Genomic DNA, 18,983 nt, shown 5'->3' with positions numbered 1-18,983 from the left:
TCCGAAACTGTGAAGAGAGACATATGCACAAATAATAATACTACTACTAGTATTGTTGATATTGTAAGGGAGTATGCCACCTCGGAGACACGAAAACAAAGACAAATTTAAGAGTTTTTGCAATGCTGGGAAAAAAGTTTTTTAAAAACGGATTTTAGAGTTTTAATAAGCAGCTATTCTAGTTCTAAAATATTATTTAATTTATTTACAGTTATTAAAATTGCAGCCGCCAGATATCTGCAACGTTAGGCTAGCAAATCGTGCAGAATCAAGTTCTTTTAAACTGGAAGTTGAATAATCAAATATCGAGTACGATTACTTTTTTAATCTCAAAAAACTAGAACTAGAAATATTGTATTTATTGATAAAAACATGCAAAAAAATGGTTGCAAAACAGGTAACTTTAGACACACCGAAAAACGGCTACATACATTCCTAGAGTAAGATGATACAAACTTAAAATTAAAAAAAAATTTAAATACTTTGAAAAATATGAGACTTCTTTAAAGTTGATAGGAACACAACGAGTCGGCACCGAGATTCTTATTCCACACAGTCTAAAATACACTTTAAACGATTTTTTTAACAAAAAACTAATCTTTCTTTTCTGTTTACATCACTAGTCGGGAGTGATAAGCTCCCCAATCGGATCTCCGAGAACGGCGATGCACAAAATTAAGAAAACAGACAAATTAGAGATTGACATATGGAACGTGAGACCATGCCTCCTTAATACCTCCTTGACCATGGAAAAATACATAACATCATTCACGAAATGTAAAGACTGAGATCCACACATTGGGAACCAGTGAAACAAGATTACTAGATCATGATCAAGTCCCAACAAAAAATAGGTATATTGTACTTTTTTGGAAATAAAGATAATGTTGTAGCGATCATTATCAATTGATTATATGGTGTCGCAATTACTATCTAAAAACATATTATGGCGTTCGTCATCAACTTTGTCTCTATCTTAGACCCAGTCGTGTTCTTACAAATACGGACTGACTCAAACTTGAGGACTATAATGCTAAGGTCCGTAGATAGAAAAACAAACGAAATTCTTACTTTCATGGCTAGGGAAGAAGCTTCAAAGGAAAGAATGATCTACAATGTAAGATAACACAACCAATACTTCGCGCAAAGGTTAGGGAAGCGAAGGAAGAACATTACAAATAAAATGTGAGGATATTGAGGAGTTGCACGCAAAACATAATTTCTTCATACACAAAATATTCAAAGAACTCGCAGGCACCAGTATAGGTAAATAACTCAATTTGCTCTAGGACGGCAATGGTAAAATAGTCACAGAAATAAACCGAAAAGTAGAAATACGAAAGCACTATATTGCACAAACCTAAAAAGGTGAAAGGCGACATATTAACCTTGAAAATATAGAACAGCACCGAATACAAATGTTGCTATCAATTTTCATATTTATCAATTTTTGTATGATAAGCCTAATGACTCGCAGATTAAAAGTCTTGTTGAAAGTGACCCATAATAGAACACAAAAAAACTATATACAGACATCAGCAACATAAAATTTGGATTCCGTAAAGGCCTAGGAACAAGGTCATCACTGATTGCTTTATATGTTATTATGCTTTATCGACTATAATAAAAGCCATCGATAAAGTCAAACACGACCAGCATATACAACTAATCATATCTGTACTACGAACAAAAAGCAGCACGAGTAAATGAATAGAAATATTTAGGGCCAATTTTATTGTGAATGAGGACAATAACAACTCTGAAGAAATATGAATTAGAATTGAACGGGAAGGAAGTGGATCTTCTATTTTCGACATATAAACCTTGAATTAAAACTACGAATGGTGAGACTATAGTGTACTATTACGTACTATTAGTGCTGTAGTATGACACGTAAGTTTCGACATTAAAAGGAATTGACGTAAAGAGACTGGAGGTATTTTGCTATGAATATATCGTAGCATACTGAACGTTTTATGGTTGGACAAAATGATCAAAGTGGAAGTGATGAGGCAGATGTGGAAGAGAAAAAAGTAATTATGACGAAGAAGACTGTTTTACTCTTAATTGTAAAAAGAATCTAAAAAATATCTAACACTCCAAAATATTATGCCGAGATTAAGATTAGAGATAAGATTTGCATGCCTCATCCCAAATCGTCATTGTTGTCGTTCATTTGTATTAAAGAAATATTATGCCGTTTTTAAACCTTTATTGAAAATACTGCAGTCACAATGATACCCGCTCCATAGGATTTTACAATAACGAAAACTATTATAACTAAGGCCCGGATTTATATGCGACAAAAATAAACAAGTTTTTTATATGTGTTTAAAATTGGTCAAAATATGTAGTAATATTCCGGAAATATGGACAATATCATGCGGTCAAAACAAAAAAAAATGCATATGTGTTACATAAATACTACTTTTAATGTTGCATTGTAACAAATAGTATATAAATATAATAAAATATAATATATAAAGATTACAAAACAGCATACAAAGATATTATTTACAACGACAATAGCTATAAATTTGAAACAGTAAAGTTTCTGGATTTTCCAATTTTCCAATTTGTTCCATGGTATATTTGATTGGGCTATGGCGTTGCATAAATCGAAAAAAAACTCATTTCCAGCGATTTGTTGTGATGATTCAGGCATTGCATCAGAAATAAAACTTTGGTTGAATTTGCTACCTGATCTTTATATAGAAAAAAAGTCTTCAAACTTTAATTTATACGTACTTGTTTGGAACAGGCGTTGCAAAAAACAATTTTCCTGTCAGTCACTAGCTGGTTAGATATGTTTATCCACATTTCAAGCAATTCCGCCTTAGAAGAACCCACTTTCGGCATTATGATTTATTGTTTCTTTAACACACTAACTTAACGTATAAATCACTTGAACACTTGTGTGGCTTGAAATGATTTAGAGGTTATGTTACGAAAATCGGAGGGGAACCACACAATCAAAGTTATGTTGTAAAGCACACCACTGCCGCACTTTTAACTCTCTGTCTGCTACTAGATACCACCAGTGTCAAATTAACTGCTGTTATATTGAAATATGGACAAAACATGCGCTCATACGAAATTACATGCGATTATATCGAACTATATGGATAACTAAATTTATATGCGATAAAAATGCAAAATATGAAGTTATATGCAAAACATGCAAAAGCATATAAATCCGGTCTCTAATTATAACTAAATAAATCTCAGGACGGGATTATTTTTCGGTTAAAAGACAGTGATGAATCTTATATTGCTTTCGGACAGAAAACAATGTCGTACTATGACCATTGGCACTGTCTGAGCTGTGTCTGCGCAAGATATACCACTATCATTTTCTTGTTTACCCAAGTACGTTCCACTTATCTGTTTTACGCGAAGTAGACGGCATGCAAAATCTATTATCTAGCCATAAATTTTTTTATAATGTCAAGAAACGTAAAATGTGATAAGCTTTTGTTGTGTATTTCTATACTCAGTGGGAGGTATAAAACTAAGGTAAGAAATGTACCGAAAATAAAAAAGATAACTAATCTAATTGTAAGATGCTTTTAGAGCCTTCTTCAAATAACAGATTATGAGTAATAATGAGAATAACGATAAAAGGAGAGAGACTCTTTCAAGGCTAAAGAGTAACAGGATGAGGGCATAAATCCTCAGAGAAAAGTCACAGCAACAGAAATTCATAGTGGATACCACCTCGGAACACAACATAATCTAACAAAACCAAGGAAAATAAAATGAGTACAACCTCTAAAATTGGAAAGTCATTCTTGAACTGGTTACAGGATTTGTATTATTTTAAGAACAACTTGTTTATATTTTCTTCTTTATCGTAGAATTTGTAAAATATCATTCTCGTTTTATTCTCAAATAGAACTGATTGCTATTCACCACGTCTACTTAGCGAGATGAATTAGTTAAAAGCATATTAAATGTGTTGATCTTACCGTTTTAAACATAAAAGCAAATCAAAATTTTGAATTGTAGAAATATATTTAAAACATTGCACCATTTATTTTTCAACGTTTCTTAATGTTTCAAAATTTCAACATTTAAACATGAAGTTTTATTTAAATTGGTTATATGTTACGTCAAAATTTCGTAGTATGTGCGTATCTGTAATTGAGGAAGATTATTATTGAAAATAATAAAAATTTAATTTGATAGTATAATAATAAGGAATTTTAAGGAGATAAAATTAACCTTTTAAACTGAATGTTCTAAATAATAATTATGATATAGCAGGAAAAATAAAACTGGATGTTAATAACCGGAAATAATCGCTTTTTGATTGTTGTTCAAGATAAATTCAACGGGCTTTGGATAATTTTAATGTATGTTTAATCTAGATTAAAAAATGTTATACTCAAATTATTATAACCTTCACTTTGTTCTATATTCGGCGAATATATCGTTATTATTTTAAACAACAATGAAGAGAACAAAACGCGATTAAAAAAAATGAGATACTGACTAATATAACAATCTGTATGTTTAATCAGTTTTAAACAGTTAACACCACTATAATAAAATTAAAAGAAAAACTTATTTAATTAAAAAACTAATACGTACTCAGAAAATGTATTTTATAGAAAATTTATTCGCACAAATTATAATATAAAAAATAAAGATTTATTTTTTTATCAATTGAATAAATATATAATTAAAATTAATTCTCCTTAGATATCTCTTCCATGTATTCACGAGCGTATTTTCCAGTTGGATCGTATTCCTTTTCAATCGGATCCCAACATTCATCTCTTTCGTGATCGATTAAATGTCTCAAAATGATTTTAGCACCCTCTTTTTGCTTATCACTGCAACGGCTGCATTTCGTTTCGATCGCATCTCGAAGATTTTCTTTAAAAGAAAATTAATTTTATTCAATAAAGGTATAAACGTTTTCTCTTGGAATATTTATTGTACTTACTTTTCAATTCAGCACCGTCCGGGCTACAAGCAGATTTACCCAAAAGACATCGACAATAACCCAATAATAACCTTCGATTATTAATGATATCATTCACATTGATACCGTCGTATTTAGTTGTATATTTATCAGCGCAATTTACCAATAAGAAAACGTAGCCTATTAGAAAATATAACAACACCAAACGAGCCATTGTTTTAATATCAAACGATTGACAATTTCGTTTGGTTCATAGCTGGTTTTCTTTCTATATATAGGTAAGAAAATGTCAAAAATCTTCTTGGAGGGGTACTAGAGGGAATCGTATAGAATCGTAATATGATATTATGGAATTATGGCCGTACCGTAATAGGCACTTTGGCATAATAAAATTACATTTGGTGTCATGCTTTACGACACACAACGATGTCAATACGTGCGTGGCACACGGCTTCGTTTATAACAATAGGTTTGGCCGTAGTAATTGCTTTTTATTTTAGTTTATGTTTGATTGTTCATCTTGCTACCGTCCTATTGTATTTTGTGGTTATGAAGATTTCCATTTTTATTTTAAAATGGAAAAATTAAAATGATTAAGAAATCCTACCACATCAAGATGACTAACAGTTTAGTTTTAATAAATATGTTAATTTTATGTTATAAATATAATTCATTTTTCATTAGTGTTCATTTTAAATAGATTGTGTTAAAAAATCATTTATTACATTAGTTATCATTTAATACAGTTAATGTATACGACCCAAACTGTACTTTCAAGAACGTGTTTAATGTTTTAATCATTTCCTTCATTTCGTAATGAACAATTAAAAGAAGTCATGTTTGATTAATTACTCAAACCACATCACTTATGCTAGATTGGAAGCATGGAGGAAAATATGAATCAGTTGCAAAAATGTTTTAGGAAAAATTTCAATGATTTTGAATTGTCGTTTGAATAAATTCTAGGGCCACTTTGGTAATTACAAAAATGATTACAGGAGAATATATGATGAATATATAATGAGATATAAGGCTATACTTATTTAAAAAAATACATGTTTTCGTATATATGTATTATTTTTGTTTTCTTTTCTTTACAATATATGTACGAGAGATGAGTTGGTTTTACTAACGTGATATTTTTCTCTTGCTTAAGAGTTCCATTCTTTAATTGAAACATTCAATTAATTAAATAATTTACACAATATGAAATTACCACCAAAAATAAAATTAAATAAAATTTATTAAATATTAGAATTGTGATTGAAACAGTGGAAGCTTCTACAGGTAAATTACAACTTACTGAAAAAGGTACAACTGCTTTTTTTATTCATAGGAAGGTAGTTCAGTTTTCTGTAACAAAACAAACCATCCTTTTCCAAAAATATAAAGAGTATATACTGACAGAACAAAATTAAGTTGGATGGCAGTTTGCTCTAAACTTAAAATATGATTTTAAGAATTATTCTGGAAAATATCAAATACGCAGAGTTTAAATAGCAAATATGTGCACGTTTGAAAGTAGTTCATTTAATTTTAGGATTGCTAACATCTGATTATACGAAGTATTGTTGCTTTGTCTGTGAATGAGATAGCAGAGCGTTTTCAGAATATTATGTTAAACAAAACTGAAACAATTGCTCATCAAACTAAGGTTAATCAAAACGAGGATCCCTAGGCTGGTACACCGATGTTTCAAAGACAGTTAGATCCGGAGTAGGCACATTAAACTGCCCCTCAGCTCGGACATAACAATTTTTCAAGCAGATATTCTTGCTATAAACCTCTGCACCGCTTTGAACCTACAGAAGGGACAAAAAATAGCATCCATAAACACTTTCACAGACAGTCGACCGCCTTAAAGCCAATTCAGGCCTACACGTGTGACTCCGCATTTATCAGAGAGTGTACCGGCAACCTGAGAGAACTTGCTAGGTGCAATGATGTTACCCTATGACAGGTTCCAGGTCACAGCTGGATAGAACTTCCAAGTCACAGACAAGCGAAAAGTATGATAACTCCGTCGCAAAACAAAACCAAAGAGGTTTTATGCCTCAGCAAAGGGGATCTAAGAACGCTGTCAGGTTACCTGACTGGCCATGCGCCCCTAAAATACCGCCTCTTCCACATTGGACAAGCTGAGGATCAAACTTGTCGACTTTGCAACGACGAGTCAGAACACTGTGCAATTGCGTCGCCAGAGGCCGACTAAGACACAAAATTTTCGGTAAAACTCTCTTGACACCTACCGACATAAAGGTTCAAGACTTCAGGGCAATACAAAGGTTTATCAAGGACCTACATTTGCCCTACACTTTTGGGGGGCTAAAGTTACAATAGATCTTATAGGTCGCGGTAAAAGAGGGGCTCTCCCCTCAGCCCGGCAGCAATAATAATAATAATAAGATTAATCAATAATTTTGTAAAAGTATTTGAGTTGTAGGATGAGGTTGCAGGAAAGTGAGTTGCTGAAAAATCAATTATCTAATAAAACCAAAATTGAAGAGGGAAAATTTGTAGGACCAGGTGTAAGAATATTGATCGATAATCCCTCTTTTTTTAACAAGTCGTAATTCCAATAAAAGAGGCATGGTTAGCTAGCTTTTGTTTGTGTCTTCAGAGGGATACTGCGACGACAAAATAAGAGAACAGTCAGTCGACCAAAAAAATATAGTCTTTCCAACTCCATTTTTAATAATTCTTTTAAAATTAAAAAAGCACATTTAAATAATTTGAATTTTATTGAAACTAATATTTTTTCATATGTAAATACTTATTGCACTCTGACACACTCAATGCACGGATAAAGCAATGTGAATAAAGAATTTGTAATAATCTTTGCCACTAGTAAAAATATGACAGTAAATTCAACATGCTTTCCCCACAGAATATATAGAACATTCTAGATGACAAAATAAGAAGAGGAGCATGCTATAGTCCAGACTCAGATCATTTCCTAGTAGAAACAAAATTCAGATATAAATCCAATCGAAAATCCAGTCGAATATCAAAAAATAGTACCCACAGGGATAAAGCAAATATTAAGAACCTGGATAGAGACAGACAACAGTTGCCAAACGTGAGGACAAACTTAGAAAGAGAAATAACATCAAGACTATTGTGAAAACTAACTTAGCGTCGAAGATTATTGGAATAACGTGACAGTATACAATGATAGTAGTTAAAGAAGTGGCCAAAACAAAAATAGGTAGCAAAGAGAAAAACCGGTTTAGTAATTTGTCTACTTGGAGACGTAAATGGAACGAAAAACAAAAAAAAATCTTAAAAGAATTACTTTGTACTGTGCCACAATTAAGATGTTCATCGTTACAATAAATTTAGAGTATCTTCTTTTAATGGTGCTACAGCCCGCTCCGGGCCTTGACTTCCTTCAGTTTCTCTTCCCATTCCTCTCTATCCACAGCCGCTTAAGGATACTTCTTAAGTCCTCCTCTACCTCATCCTGCCATCTCTTTCTGGGTCTTCCCGCTGGCCTGCGTTGGTCTATTTTAGACTCGAGTACTCTTTTAGGCGTTCTAATTTCCTCCATTCGGACCACGTGACCAGCCCAACGGAGTCTTTCTATTCTGACGAAAATGGATATAGGCATATCTTTATACATTTCGTACAATTCGCGATTGTACCTGGATCTCCATTCCCCGTCTTCTTGCTTTGGGCCAAATATTCTTCTTAGGATTTTTCTTTCAAACATGCTTATATAGTTTGTCATTTTTTTGATGAAGACTCAGATTTAATAACAATAATGCCTTTTATTGAATTAAATAAACTTAATTACAATGTATAAATAAAATATGTAAGGCAGGGTCCAGATGGCACATCAAAAATGTGCCCCTGCTCACACCCAACCCACTAACGAAAATTTTATTACAAAGCAAAATGGAAAATAGCTAGCAATGTCACGGCAAACGAGAATAGTTAAGGTAAATACAAATAAAAATAAATTAAAAAAAAAAAAATAAAAGTAAAAGCTATTGATCTCTCATTAGCAAGTTGACAAGGGTAGACTTAAAGGAGCCTCAACCTCAAATAAGCATTCTGCACTCTTTGAATGCGTATAGTATCAATACTATCAGTTGAGGTATGGTAAAGCTGAGCGCAGTAGACAAAATGAGATAGAACCAGTGAATCATACAGCCGTTTCTTTAGTGTTAACGGCAAACAGCGACGATGAGGGTATAATGCACGAAGACTGGCATATGCTCTACGCATAAGTAGCGAAATCTGCTCTTTGTATCTAAATGAGTTATCCATGATAACACCCGAGTTTTTTACACTTTCACTTATCGGAATAGTAACATTATTAATACTATAAGTAGGAAGGCTTTCACGGCCGGTGTTAATTAAACTAATACTAGAACTAACACCAGCACTATCACTAGAACTAACACTAGATCTAGAACTAGAAACGTTCGGGTTAAGCCGTGCGTTTTTTGAAAAAATCTTTGACGAAACATTTTTTCAAAAAACGCACTTCTTAACCCGATAGCTTCTAGTTCTAGGTCTAGTGTTAGTTCTAGTGATAGTGCTAGTGTTAGTTCTAGTTTTAGTCTAATTATTAATACTAATTGTAAATTGTGGGGTAAGCGATTTGATCACCAAAGAACTACCGAATAAAATTGGTAATCTTGAGACTTAGAAGGATTCAAGTGGAGATTATACTTTAGTGTTAATTGATATAATTGATTTAAGTCACTATTTAGGTTCTGGAGAGCTATTTGCCGGTCGTCGGGTGCAAAAGATACATATAGCTGCCTATCATCAGCGTACGTATGTCCCGTGCAGTACTTTAAGTCCTTCAATAACTTCGAAGTGCGATAATCGACCCTTGTGGTACTTCTGCAAAACCAGGACGACGTTCAGAAACGTTTTTTCGCCTTAACCATCTGAACCCATATGCTAATATTGGCCTTAGAATAGTTTTATATAAACGTATTTTCTTGTTGGGGTGTAGACCACGCCTTCTAAATATATGGAGAAGGGCAAAATATGCTCTGTTTGCCTGTGTAATCCTTCTTCGGACTTCCGGCTCATCGCTACCATCCTTTGATAGTTATTACTCCCAGATATGTGAAGTCATTCACTCTTTCCAGGTTACTATCCCCGATGGTTAGATTTTGCTGAGTTCTGCCTAAGCGTGTTTGGGTTAAAACTTTGGTTTTCTCTACATTTATTGATAGACCCATTTCTCGAGCATTGTCTTCCAGTTCGATAAATATCTCCTTCGCTATCGTTATTGCTCTTCCCATTATATGCATGTCGCCAGCATATGCTGCTATTTGAAGGGACTTATTATTCAAGATAGTTGAAGAATTGATCGACATATTTCTTATGATATATTCCAAGGCGATATTGAAAAGAACGGAGGCCAATTCATCACCTTGTTTCAATCTTTATGTTATTTCGAATGGGTTGGTCATCTGATTCTGTATTATGACATATGCTATGGTGTGGTGAAATTTAGATAATATAAGACATTATAAGTCCTAACATACGTTACAGATGCGGAACATGGACAATGATGGCACAAAAAGTAAACTATGCATATTTAAGAGGAAAGAAGAATGCAGGGGACTATCAAAGAAAACAACATATGGTCGGTTAGATATAACAACGAATTGTATCAATTCCTAAGAAAAGCTCCTTTGTACTGTACAGGGTGGGCAAATTTGGGTGTTATTATAGGCTATCTCAGAAACTATAAGAGATACAAAAAAAGTAGGTGCCATGTCCCGGTCTCTTTTTCCGAGACTAATCCAATCCCGTAAAGACCAAATCTCTATCTTCTTTTGTTTTTAAGTTATAGCCAAAAAGTCAAATTTTAGTGATTTCAAAAAATGCTCATATTTCGTTTATTTTTGAAATTAGAGAAATGGGGTTAATGCATTCTTAAGACACTTTTTTGAGTAGAATATACTGCCGTTGAAAAATTTTTAACATAGCTGATAATTTTTGAGATATAACATAAAGTTGTATTTTTTTAAATACAAACTATACTTTATTATGATGTTACTGAAAAGAGTATATTTTTAGCTTTCCAATGATGTATCGCACGCATGATGTTTCTGCGGAAAATAAGCGTTATTTTTCAATTTTTAAAATATTAAAGATTAAAATTCAATTTTTTAATTATAGTAGGCGAGGAAAACGCTAAATACTACTTAGTTACTATAGCAACGTGAGTTTACTTGTCATTTCATTCATATTTCATGAATTTTGCGAAACGAGTTTCCCGTTTAAGAAGTTCCGCATTATCTTTAAATAAAACGATAAAATTAAATATAGAATACATTGGAGTCCGCTTTGAAGATGATACATAAGTCTTCATATCCCCATTCAAACGGTGTTTCAATGGAAAGTCCGCTCCCAGTTTATGATTCATAATTTTCCTCTATCTCACCCAATTTCAAAAGAAAAAATTGCTGATATCAAAAAACTTCTACATCTTATGTTGTGGGGAAAACTGGGAAAATACTACCGAAGATTTCATTCATTGATACCGAACTGTTCTAATCTTACAACCAGTAAGTTGAGTAGAAGAAGATGACAGTTTATGACTCCTTAGTTCCTAAGTTGTCCATATTTAATTATTCATTAATTAATACATTTCTTGTATTTTTAATAAACAAACTTTAAATGCTAATCATTTTTTATTAGGGAATAAAGTCAGGGATAAGATGCTGAGAAATTTAAATTAACTATTCAAAGTTTTTATTCGTTGGTACAAAACCAACTTATCCTGAATAATGGTACAAAACCAACTTTATTCTGTCCTATTCGTACAAAACCATATATTATAGCCACTAGGTAGTATTTACTGTCCGGAGCCGCCTACTATAATCAAAATTTTGAACATTAGCGCTTACTATTTTCGAATTGAAAATTATCGCTTATTTTCTGCAAATACACCATACATGCGATACATCATTGGAAAGCTAAAAATATGCTCTGTTCTTTAACATCATAATCAAGTATAGTTTGTATTTAAAAAAACACAACTTTGTGTTGTATCTCAAAAATCATCAAATATATTTAAAACTTTTCAACGGCAGTATATTCCACTTAAAAAAGTGTCTTAAGAACGTATCAACCCCATTCCTATATTTTGATAAATAAACGAAATATGAGCATTTTTTGAAATCACGAAAATTTGACTTTTTGGCTATAACTTAAAAACAAAAAAAGATAGAGGTTTGATGTTTGCGGGATTGAATTAGTCTCGAAAAAAGAGACCGGGACATGGCACCTACTTTTTTCGTATCTCTTATAGTTTCTGAGATAGCCTATAATAATACCCAAATTTGCCCACCCTGTACATACGACTTCAAAGGTTGTAATCGGCAGAATATGTTAGCAGGATGGAAGTACGTTACAAAAGAGATCTCTTAACGCTAGAAGGAGCCTCTATACCCTCCCTGTATAGAGGCAGACGATAAAGGAGTTTGATTCGATTTTAAATAGTGAATAGTATTTCACATTCAATTTAAAAATGATATATGTTTGTACATGTATATTAATAAATCTAATTATTCATTTTACTGCTAATTTATTGGCAATTATGGTTTTGAGGTTTTCACTTAATTTAATAAAAAGGAAAAAAAACAGGTGATTAACGAAACATAAAAAACTGATGTGGTTAAAACTCAGTTCCAATAAATGTCAACTGTTTTTAACTTGAAATATGTATCATCAATATACATACAACCAATGTAATCAGTGGGGGAATCACTGTGTAATCCACTTAATTCAAGAACGAAATTATTCTTCTTTCTTCGTCCTACTACTTGAAATCTTTTTGGCGAATAACCACTATATAAACCGGAATATCCACACCTTAAAGTTAGTTGCAAAACAGATTTAAAGAGAAAGAGTCCAGTAACGATGAAGTCGATTGCGTTTTTGGTAATTCTTATAGCTGCTGTTCTTGTAAATGCAGCCGAGAAATATACTACGAAATACGATAATGTTAACATCGATGATATCCTTAATAATAAACGGTTATTGAAGGGATATACAAATTGTATTTTGGATAAAGGACCATGCAGTCCAGATGGTGCTGAATTAAAAAGTATGTATTATTCAGTTTTAAAACTACTTTTTTTCTAACTATTAAAAATATGTTTATATGAACCTTTAGCGGTTTTACCTGACGCTTTGGCCACTCACTGTGAAAAATGCAATGAAAAACAGAAGGAAGGCAGCAAAATTGTTTTAAGACATTTGATTAATAAGGAGCCAGCTATTTTTGATGAATTGGAGAAGATGTATGACCCCAAAGGAGAGTACAGGATTAGATACAAAGAAGAGGCAGCTAAAGAAGGAATTAATATTTAAGTGATTTGATGTAACGTTTTATATCATTTTTTTTGTATTTGAACATATTAATAAAAACAGTTAGTTATATATCTTATTTTTGGATGTTTTGTTGACCACAAAATTTTTAAACAATTTTATCTAATAGAAATTAATCGTTATTTTAAAGTCAAATAACTAATAATTTGTTTTAATTTGTTTATAATTAGGTTTTATGAGACTTGGAGTTGCAAGAACAATTTCTAGTATTTCATCTTCGCTTGATATCATCTTCAAATGATAACTCATCAAATCAGTCTCCATCAATTGCGTATGCCATTGTAATGATGTGAAAAATTTGTTGTATTAAGTATGATAGGCTTTTTAAGCATTATGACTAAATTACTTTTCAATATGCATTTAAAGTCGTAGGTTTTAAACCATTCAACGCTGTCCAACGTATTTGATACAAGCCATAATTAAGAATTACCTCCACATATTAATGATGTTCATTGTTTTATAATTCATTTTGTTCAAAACATGTTGATATGTTCCTTATACGTAGTATGTTTTAAATGTCGCAATAATACCTTGGTTTAGTGGTTGCATTACAGAAGTTGTATTTGATGACAAAGATACAATTTCAACGTTTGGGTATTTGATTGACATTTTAAATTCATTAATCGTCTGACTTATGGGCCGAACCATATATTTGCATTCCAGTGAAAATACTTACTTGTATCTATACCCTTCATTGAATGTGGATTTGGGATTTGGGGCACGACAATATTAGTGTCACACGTTCTTATCGTATGTTCTTCTTGGCATTTATTTTCAGAAGAAACTACTTGCGTTTACATTTCTGACTTGGTGAGGATATACTCCTTTATCTTCAATAAGATCTTGGGAGAATACCATTCATCCAACCTATATTTCCAGTAAATTTAATCTCGCTGTTTGATCTAGTGATGACCTGATTTGCTTTGCAATTCTACAAAGGCGTAGTGCTGTTTTTCTTAATGGCTAATATTCTTTTCTGTGCCATTGATGAGATATTTACTTGTTTTCCAAGGAACGTGGAACTAAGACTAATCCGATGCGTTAGTGAATTGGCAAGCGAAAATGATGAATCAACATCAAATTAAACCTTGATTAACTTGATAAACGTTTATAAAACCGGGTTCAATAGAATTAAGTACTTTCAAGTCATTTTTAGTCATTCACAAACAATTCTGAGAAAATTATGTCGTCAAACTATATTTAATAGTACTGAAAAGATTGGTAATTAAAAAAAATTTGTCAATTATTATTACTTTGTATGACTATTATTTATTTTATAAAACAATCATTAGAAATTATTAATTAATATTATAATAATCGTGATAGAAAAAATTTTCGAATTTTGTTGTACTTTTACTGGTTTATTTAAATTTTTGTTGTCTAACTAGTTTCGGCAAAAGCCATCATCAGAGACAAAAGTCATTGTATCTTATAGGCAATTAACATCGAAAATATAAAGCGGTGAACAAATTAAAATTATTACTGTCACAAAATTTACTTAAAATACATGTAAAAATTCTTGTATAAAACTTTAAAGATTTAACTCCGCATGGACATCTTTTGTGGTAGATGTTACAAGATGGTCTGTAACATCAAGATGTTACAAGATGGTCTGATGTTACAGATCTACCACAAAAGATGTCCATGCGGAGTTAAATCTTTAAAGTTTTGTAAAAGAATTACAATGACTTTTGTCTCTGATGATGGCTTTTGCCGAAACTAGTTAGACAACAAAAATTTAAATAAACCAGTAAAAGTACAACAAAATTCGAAAAATTTTTTCTATCACGTTAAACAAACTGGCATAATGGATATTAACTTCAATTTCAACCTAATTATAATAATCATTATTAATTAAATATTTTTGTTTGTTTGCTTTGAATCTAAATATTCAGATCGGTTCTTGAGGATTGATGCTGTGAGTGAGACATCTCTTACTAGTTTGTCTCTATAGGCGTCTTATATTTACAAACAAAACTAGATCAATTAAGTCTGATATTCGTTTATAGATCAGATTATTATTTTAGTTCAACAATTTTCGAATGATATATTGATGTTTTGTGAAGATCCCAAGTTAGAAGAGCTTCAATGACTACAAGTATTACAGCAGTATGTGGTTTGACATAATTCAATGATTATCAGAACACATTGGATCTAGTTTTTGCACATTTTAATGCCATAACTGGTAGACGACACGTATTAATGCTAACCTAAATCGCTACCACATGATACAATGGATATTCAGTTTAAAAAGATGTGAACTTCATCATGTCAACTTCTCAATTAATTATTTAAGCGGGTCTTCCAGATTCTATGTTACAATCTCATATTCATGAAATTTCAGATACAGCAGATTCCAGCATAATCCCAACAACAACAGCTGTCAGCATCAATTAAATGAAATCACAATGTTACGCGTCTTGGCACATCTTAACATTTTACTTATGATGATTGATTGAATAGCCTAGATAAGGAGCGGTAACATTAATCATATAACAGATATGTTCTAAATCCCAACAGTACAAGTTAGGGATAAGGAAATACATGGGAGAAAAATGATTATAATCGTGTAGATTAACTAACCTTCTCCATGCTTAAGGCTTAATTACAAGCGGTATGTGTGAAAGGTGTAGTTCACTGTTTCATGTAATGGCGGGGTTGTCACTTATTCTCAAAATATTTTCTCAGTTTATACCACTTGTTTTAGTTTTGCATCATTTAGCTTTTTATTCTTTTGTACATTCTGTATAAAAATAATGCAAGTTGGAGTGGTTTGGTTAATTGTAAACTTGATTTCTTCCCAGGATGCCTAATTTATCTTTAAATACTCTACTTCGCATCTGTCGATGATAAGAATAGATAAGGTTTTGTAGTATTACTGCGTCCAAAAGTGGTGATGTGTGCTTATTACCCATAGCGATGATATTATTTCAGTTTCTTAATTTAATATTTTCATTCCTGCTGACATGTTCTTGGCATTTTGCTTTCTAATACATCATTTTGACAATTTAAGTATAAAATTTTTCATTTTACATCATTTTTTCTGTCTTAGTGTGTCATCTGTTTACCGAACAACTATTACATACAGTTTTGGAATTATTACATAACTGGATGGAAATAGTTAAATAAACTTAGGTTTGTACAAGAAGACAAGGCGGAGTTTTGAAATATCTTATATAGTATTAGTAGCATTGTTACCATTGCACTGATGTGGCAATATATGGTATATTTCCTTCTCTCACTTTTTCCTAGTATCTTTTAATTCTGGTCAAACTGGTTTCAATCAATACTTTTGTCTCACTTTGATTTTGAACTTGTGAATTGACATTTATTTCTTGTTACTTCTTGAAAGTACATAATCAGAACACAAAACTTCTATTACATTAATAGTATCACATTCAATTTCATTTTCAAAAACGGTCATGTCTGTTCATCACAATTTTTATCTGAAAAACTTTATTAACTGGCAAACCATAATTTTTAAGATCATTATAGTCTTGAGTAATATTACACCAGAGTTGAAACAATGAAACCATTAACTCAATGTACACGATGATTTTTGAAACGACAGACGTTTTTCTTTATCTATTCGCGACTCCAGAAAACATAGATCTTCTAATGTTTCCTATAACGACACCATTGTTAGTAGCTGAACGGTTATCATTACCACTAAGAATTTCAGTGAAATGTAGAGTGAGAAGCTCTGAAACCATTGTGCAGATTTCGTAGTTTCTGGTAAAGAGTAAAGGATTAATTTCTCGATATTAATTGCCAACACGAAAAACAGCAATATTCACGTGTTAGATAAAATGAGTAGAGATTGAAATGAGTGTAATCAGTATGATGCCATTTTCTTGACAGGATTTAGTTGCATGGAAAGTTACGTCAGAAGAATGTCCATCGACATAGATCTAGTAAAGGAGATGCTAACAATAAATCCTTTATACCCTTGTTCATTTCATATATTTGCTGTTAGGTCGTCTTTTTGTCGTTCATTATTAAAATTGATTTATTGTTGGATTCAAAGAGATTGTCATTGGAAATATTAACTAGATCTTTTAGAATTTTATTGTAAGTGCCATTTTGTGCCATCATTACTCCAATGTTAGGATGACCTTTTTTGAATGGGTTTGGTAATCTATTAATGGTGAATGTACTTTCACATTTCAAGAATCCTTATACTTATTTAATAGTATCCAAAAAAACCTTTTTTATAGAAGGATCTATTTATGCAACTTGTTGCAGTCCGGTCACATCTTCTGCATTTAAAACTTTAAGAATGCTTTGAATCAGTTGACAGGATACGTTTTATTCATCATTATAAACCGATTCTGGTCGGATGACGTTGAGGTAATATTTTGCACAGTAACATAACTCAACACTCAGCCCCTGCTAAATTTATTTACCCAATCATATCCAGACAGGTATTAATGCTATCCACATAAATCAAATCTTATTTTAATTTTCAGCCATTTTAAGCAGTTTTAAGAGATTTTAATTGATGCCATTTTACATCAAGTAGTTAGCCATTTTGGCTAATTTAATTAAAGCACTATCGGATAATACACAATTTAGATTGATGAATAGTTGTTGATTTTTCACAAACAGTGTTAAACGTTCAACACTTAATCTGCCAACAAACGTTGTAATTTTTATGAAAAATGTTTCAAGTTGAATAAGAGAAACGATAATTAAAATTGAATTTTCAAAGGCTACACAAAATATGATGAAATTCTTACAATTTAAATCAAAATTATTTCTGAAATTACATGAAGTAAATGTGATTTTTTATACTTGTATACCGGTAAGCTTTTGTTCTTTTACGAAATTTTAAAATAGAAAGTTTTAATTATTTCGTAATTGTCATAATTATACACAATAATGATTCTTTGAAAATATTCGCCTTCGTTTTGCTAACTATCGAAACACTCAGAACTTCAGAACCAATAAAATAGTTATAATTATTTGTCACCCATTAAAATAACAAGCCATAATAATTAATAACATTCTTTTTTATTAAATATAAATAACAAATTTATAATTTTTTTTTGGTTTTTTTAAATGCTCAGCTAAAAAACAAGAGACTATAGGACTCATTAGGTTTGCGTGAATATTGGTCATCATTGGCACAGATTTTGATTGAAAAGAATAAGAGTAATCATCATTTTGTTTACAAATTAATTCCTTCTTTTTTAGCCTCAGCTTCGTACTTCTTCCTATATTCACCAGAAGGATCATATTTCTTCTCCAATTCATCCCAAGCTGCCCTTTCATTATCGATAATGAAACGAAGAACTTTCTTACCACCTTCTCTTTGTTTTTCACTACATTTTGAGCAACCGTTGTTTATGGCATCGGGAAGATTATCTGTATAAAATAATCATAAAAGTGAATAAATAGGTCTTTTTTTTAACACTTACTCTTTAATTCAGTTCCATCAGGGCTACATGGCCCCTTTTCCAATAAACAATTAATATAGCCATGCAACAAACGTTTATTTTTTAAAATGGCATCTAAATCAACTCCGTCGTATTTAGTAGTATATTTATCGTCTGGCCTGGCATAAGCAAAAGCCAAAACACAAGCAAACAAAACGACTAGAATATGCTTCATTTTTGTCTTTTCTAATTATTTTAGTTTGTTCTGCACACAAAATGTACACGATTCGTACTGATTGATGACC

At 31.7% G+C, this 18,983-nt stretch overlaps 3 protein-coding genes across 3 annotated transcripts; 1 reads left to right on the top strand and 2 right to left on the bottom strand.

Annotated features, from left to right (window-relative positions):
* Positions 1-4,495: 4,495 nt before the first annotated feature.
* LOC111422058 (ejaculatory bulb-specific protein 3-like) lies at positions 4,496-5,328 on the bottom strand. The gene is made up of 2 exons (XM_023055267.2): positions 4,952-5,328; positions 4,496-4,881 (listed from the first exon to the last, which is right to left on the bottom strand). Exons 1-2 carry the CDS (start codon positions 5,142-5,144, stop codon positions 4,691-4,693), a joined length of 384 nt encoding a protein of 127 aa, XP_022911035.1. The 5' UTR covers positions 5,145-5,328; the 3' UTR covers positions 4,496-4,690.
* A 7,476-nt stretch (positions 5,329-12,804) lies between these two features.
* On the top strand, positions 12,805-13,358 carry LOC111421916 (allergen Tha p 1-like). Its single transcript, XM_023055119.2, has 2 exons — positions 12,805-13,016; positions 13,086-13,358. Exons 1-2 carry the CDS (start codon positions 12,830-12,832, stop codon positions 13,280-13,282), a joined length of 384 nt encoding a protein of 127 aa, XP_022910887.1. The 5' UTR covers positions 12,805-12,829; the 3' UTR covers positions 13,283-13,358.
* Positions 13,359-18,294: 4,936 nt separating this feature from the next.
* LOC111421907 (ejaculatory bulb-specific protein 3-like) lies at positions 18,295-18,983 on the bottom strand. Its single transcript, XM_023055108.2, has 2 exons — positions 18,721-18,983; positions 18,295-18,667 (listed from the first exon to the last, which is right to left on the bottom strand). Exons 1-2 carry the CDS (start codon positions 18,911-18,913, stop codon positions 18,471-18,473), a joined length of 390 nt encoding a protein of 129 aa, XP_022910876.1. The 5' UTR covers positions 18,914-18,983; the 3' UTR covers positions 18,295-18,470.

The sequence above is a fragment of the Onthophagus taurus genome, chromosome 7, assembly GCF_036711975.1.
Source record: "Onthophagus taurus isolate NC chromosome 7, IU_Otau_3.0, whole genome shotgun sequence".
In the NCBI taxonomy this organism is placed as follows: Eukaryota; Metazoa; Arthropoda; class Insecta; order Coleoptera; family Scarabaeidae; genus Onthophagus; species Onthophagus taurus.
The sequence above is the reverse complement of the archived record's forward strand: the minus strand, read 5'-3'. Positions and strand labels throughout refer to the sequence as shown.

Coding starts and splice junctions, on each gene's coding strand:
- LOC111421916 (XM_023055119.2), top strand. CDS start 12,830: ATGAAGTCGATTGCGTTTTTGGTAATTCTTATAGCTGCTGTTCTTGTA. Junction 13,017..13,085: donor AGATGGTGCTGAATTAAAAA/GTATGTATTATT, acceptor ATGAACCTTTAG/CGGTTTTACCTGACGCTTTG.
- LOC111421907 (XM_023055108.2), bottom strand. CDS start 18,913: ATGAAGCATATTCTAGTCGTTTTGTTTGCTTGTGTTTTGGCTTTTGCT. Junction 18,668..18,720: donor TGATGGAACTGAATTAAAGA/GTAAGTGTTAAA, acceptor TATTTTATACAG/ATAATCTTCCCGATGCCATA.
- LOC111422058 (XM_023055267.2), bottom strand. CDS start 5,144: ATGGCTCGTTTGGTGTTGTTATATTTTCTAATAGGCTACGTTTTCTTA. Junction 4,882..4,951: donor GGACGGTGCTGAATTGAAAA/GTAAGTACAATA, acceptor TTTCTTTTAAAG/AAAATCTTCGAGATGCGATC.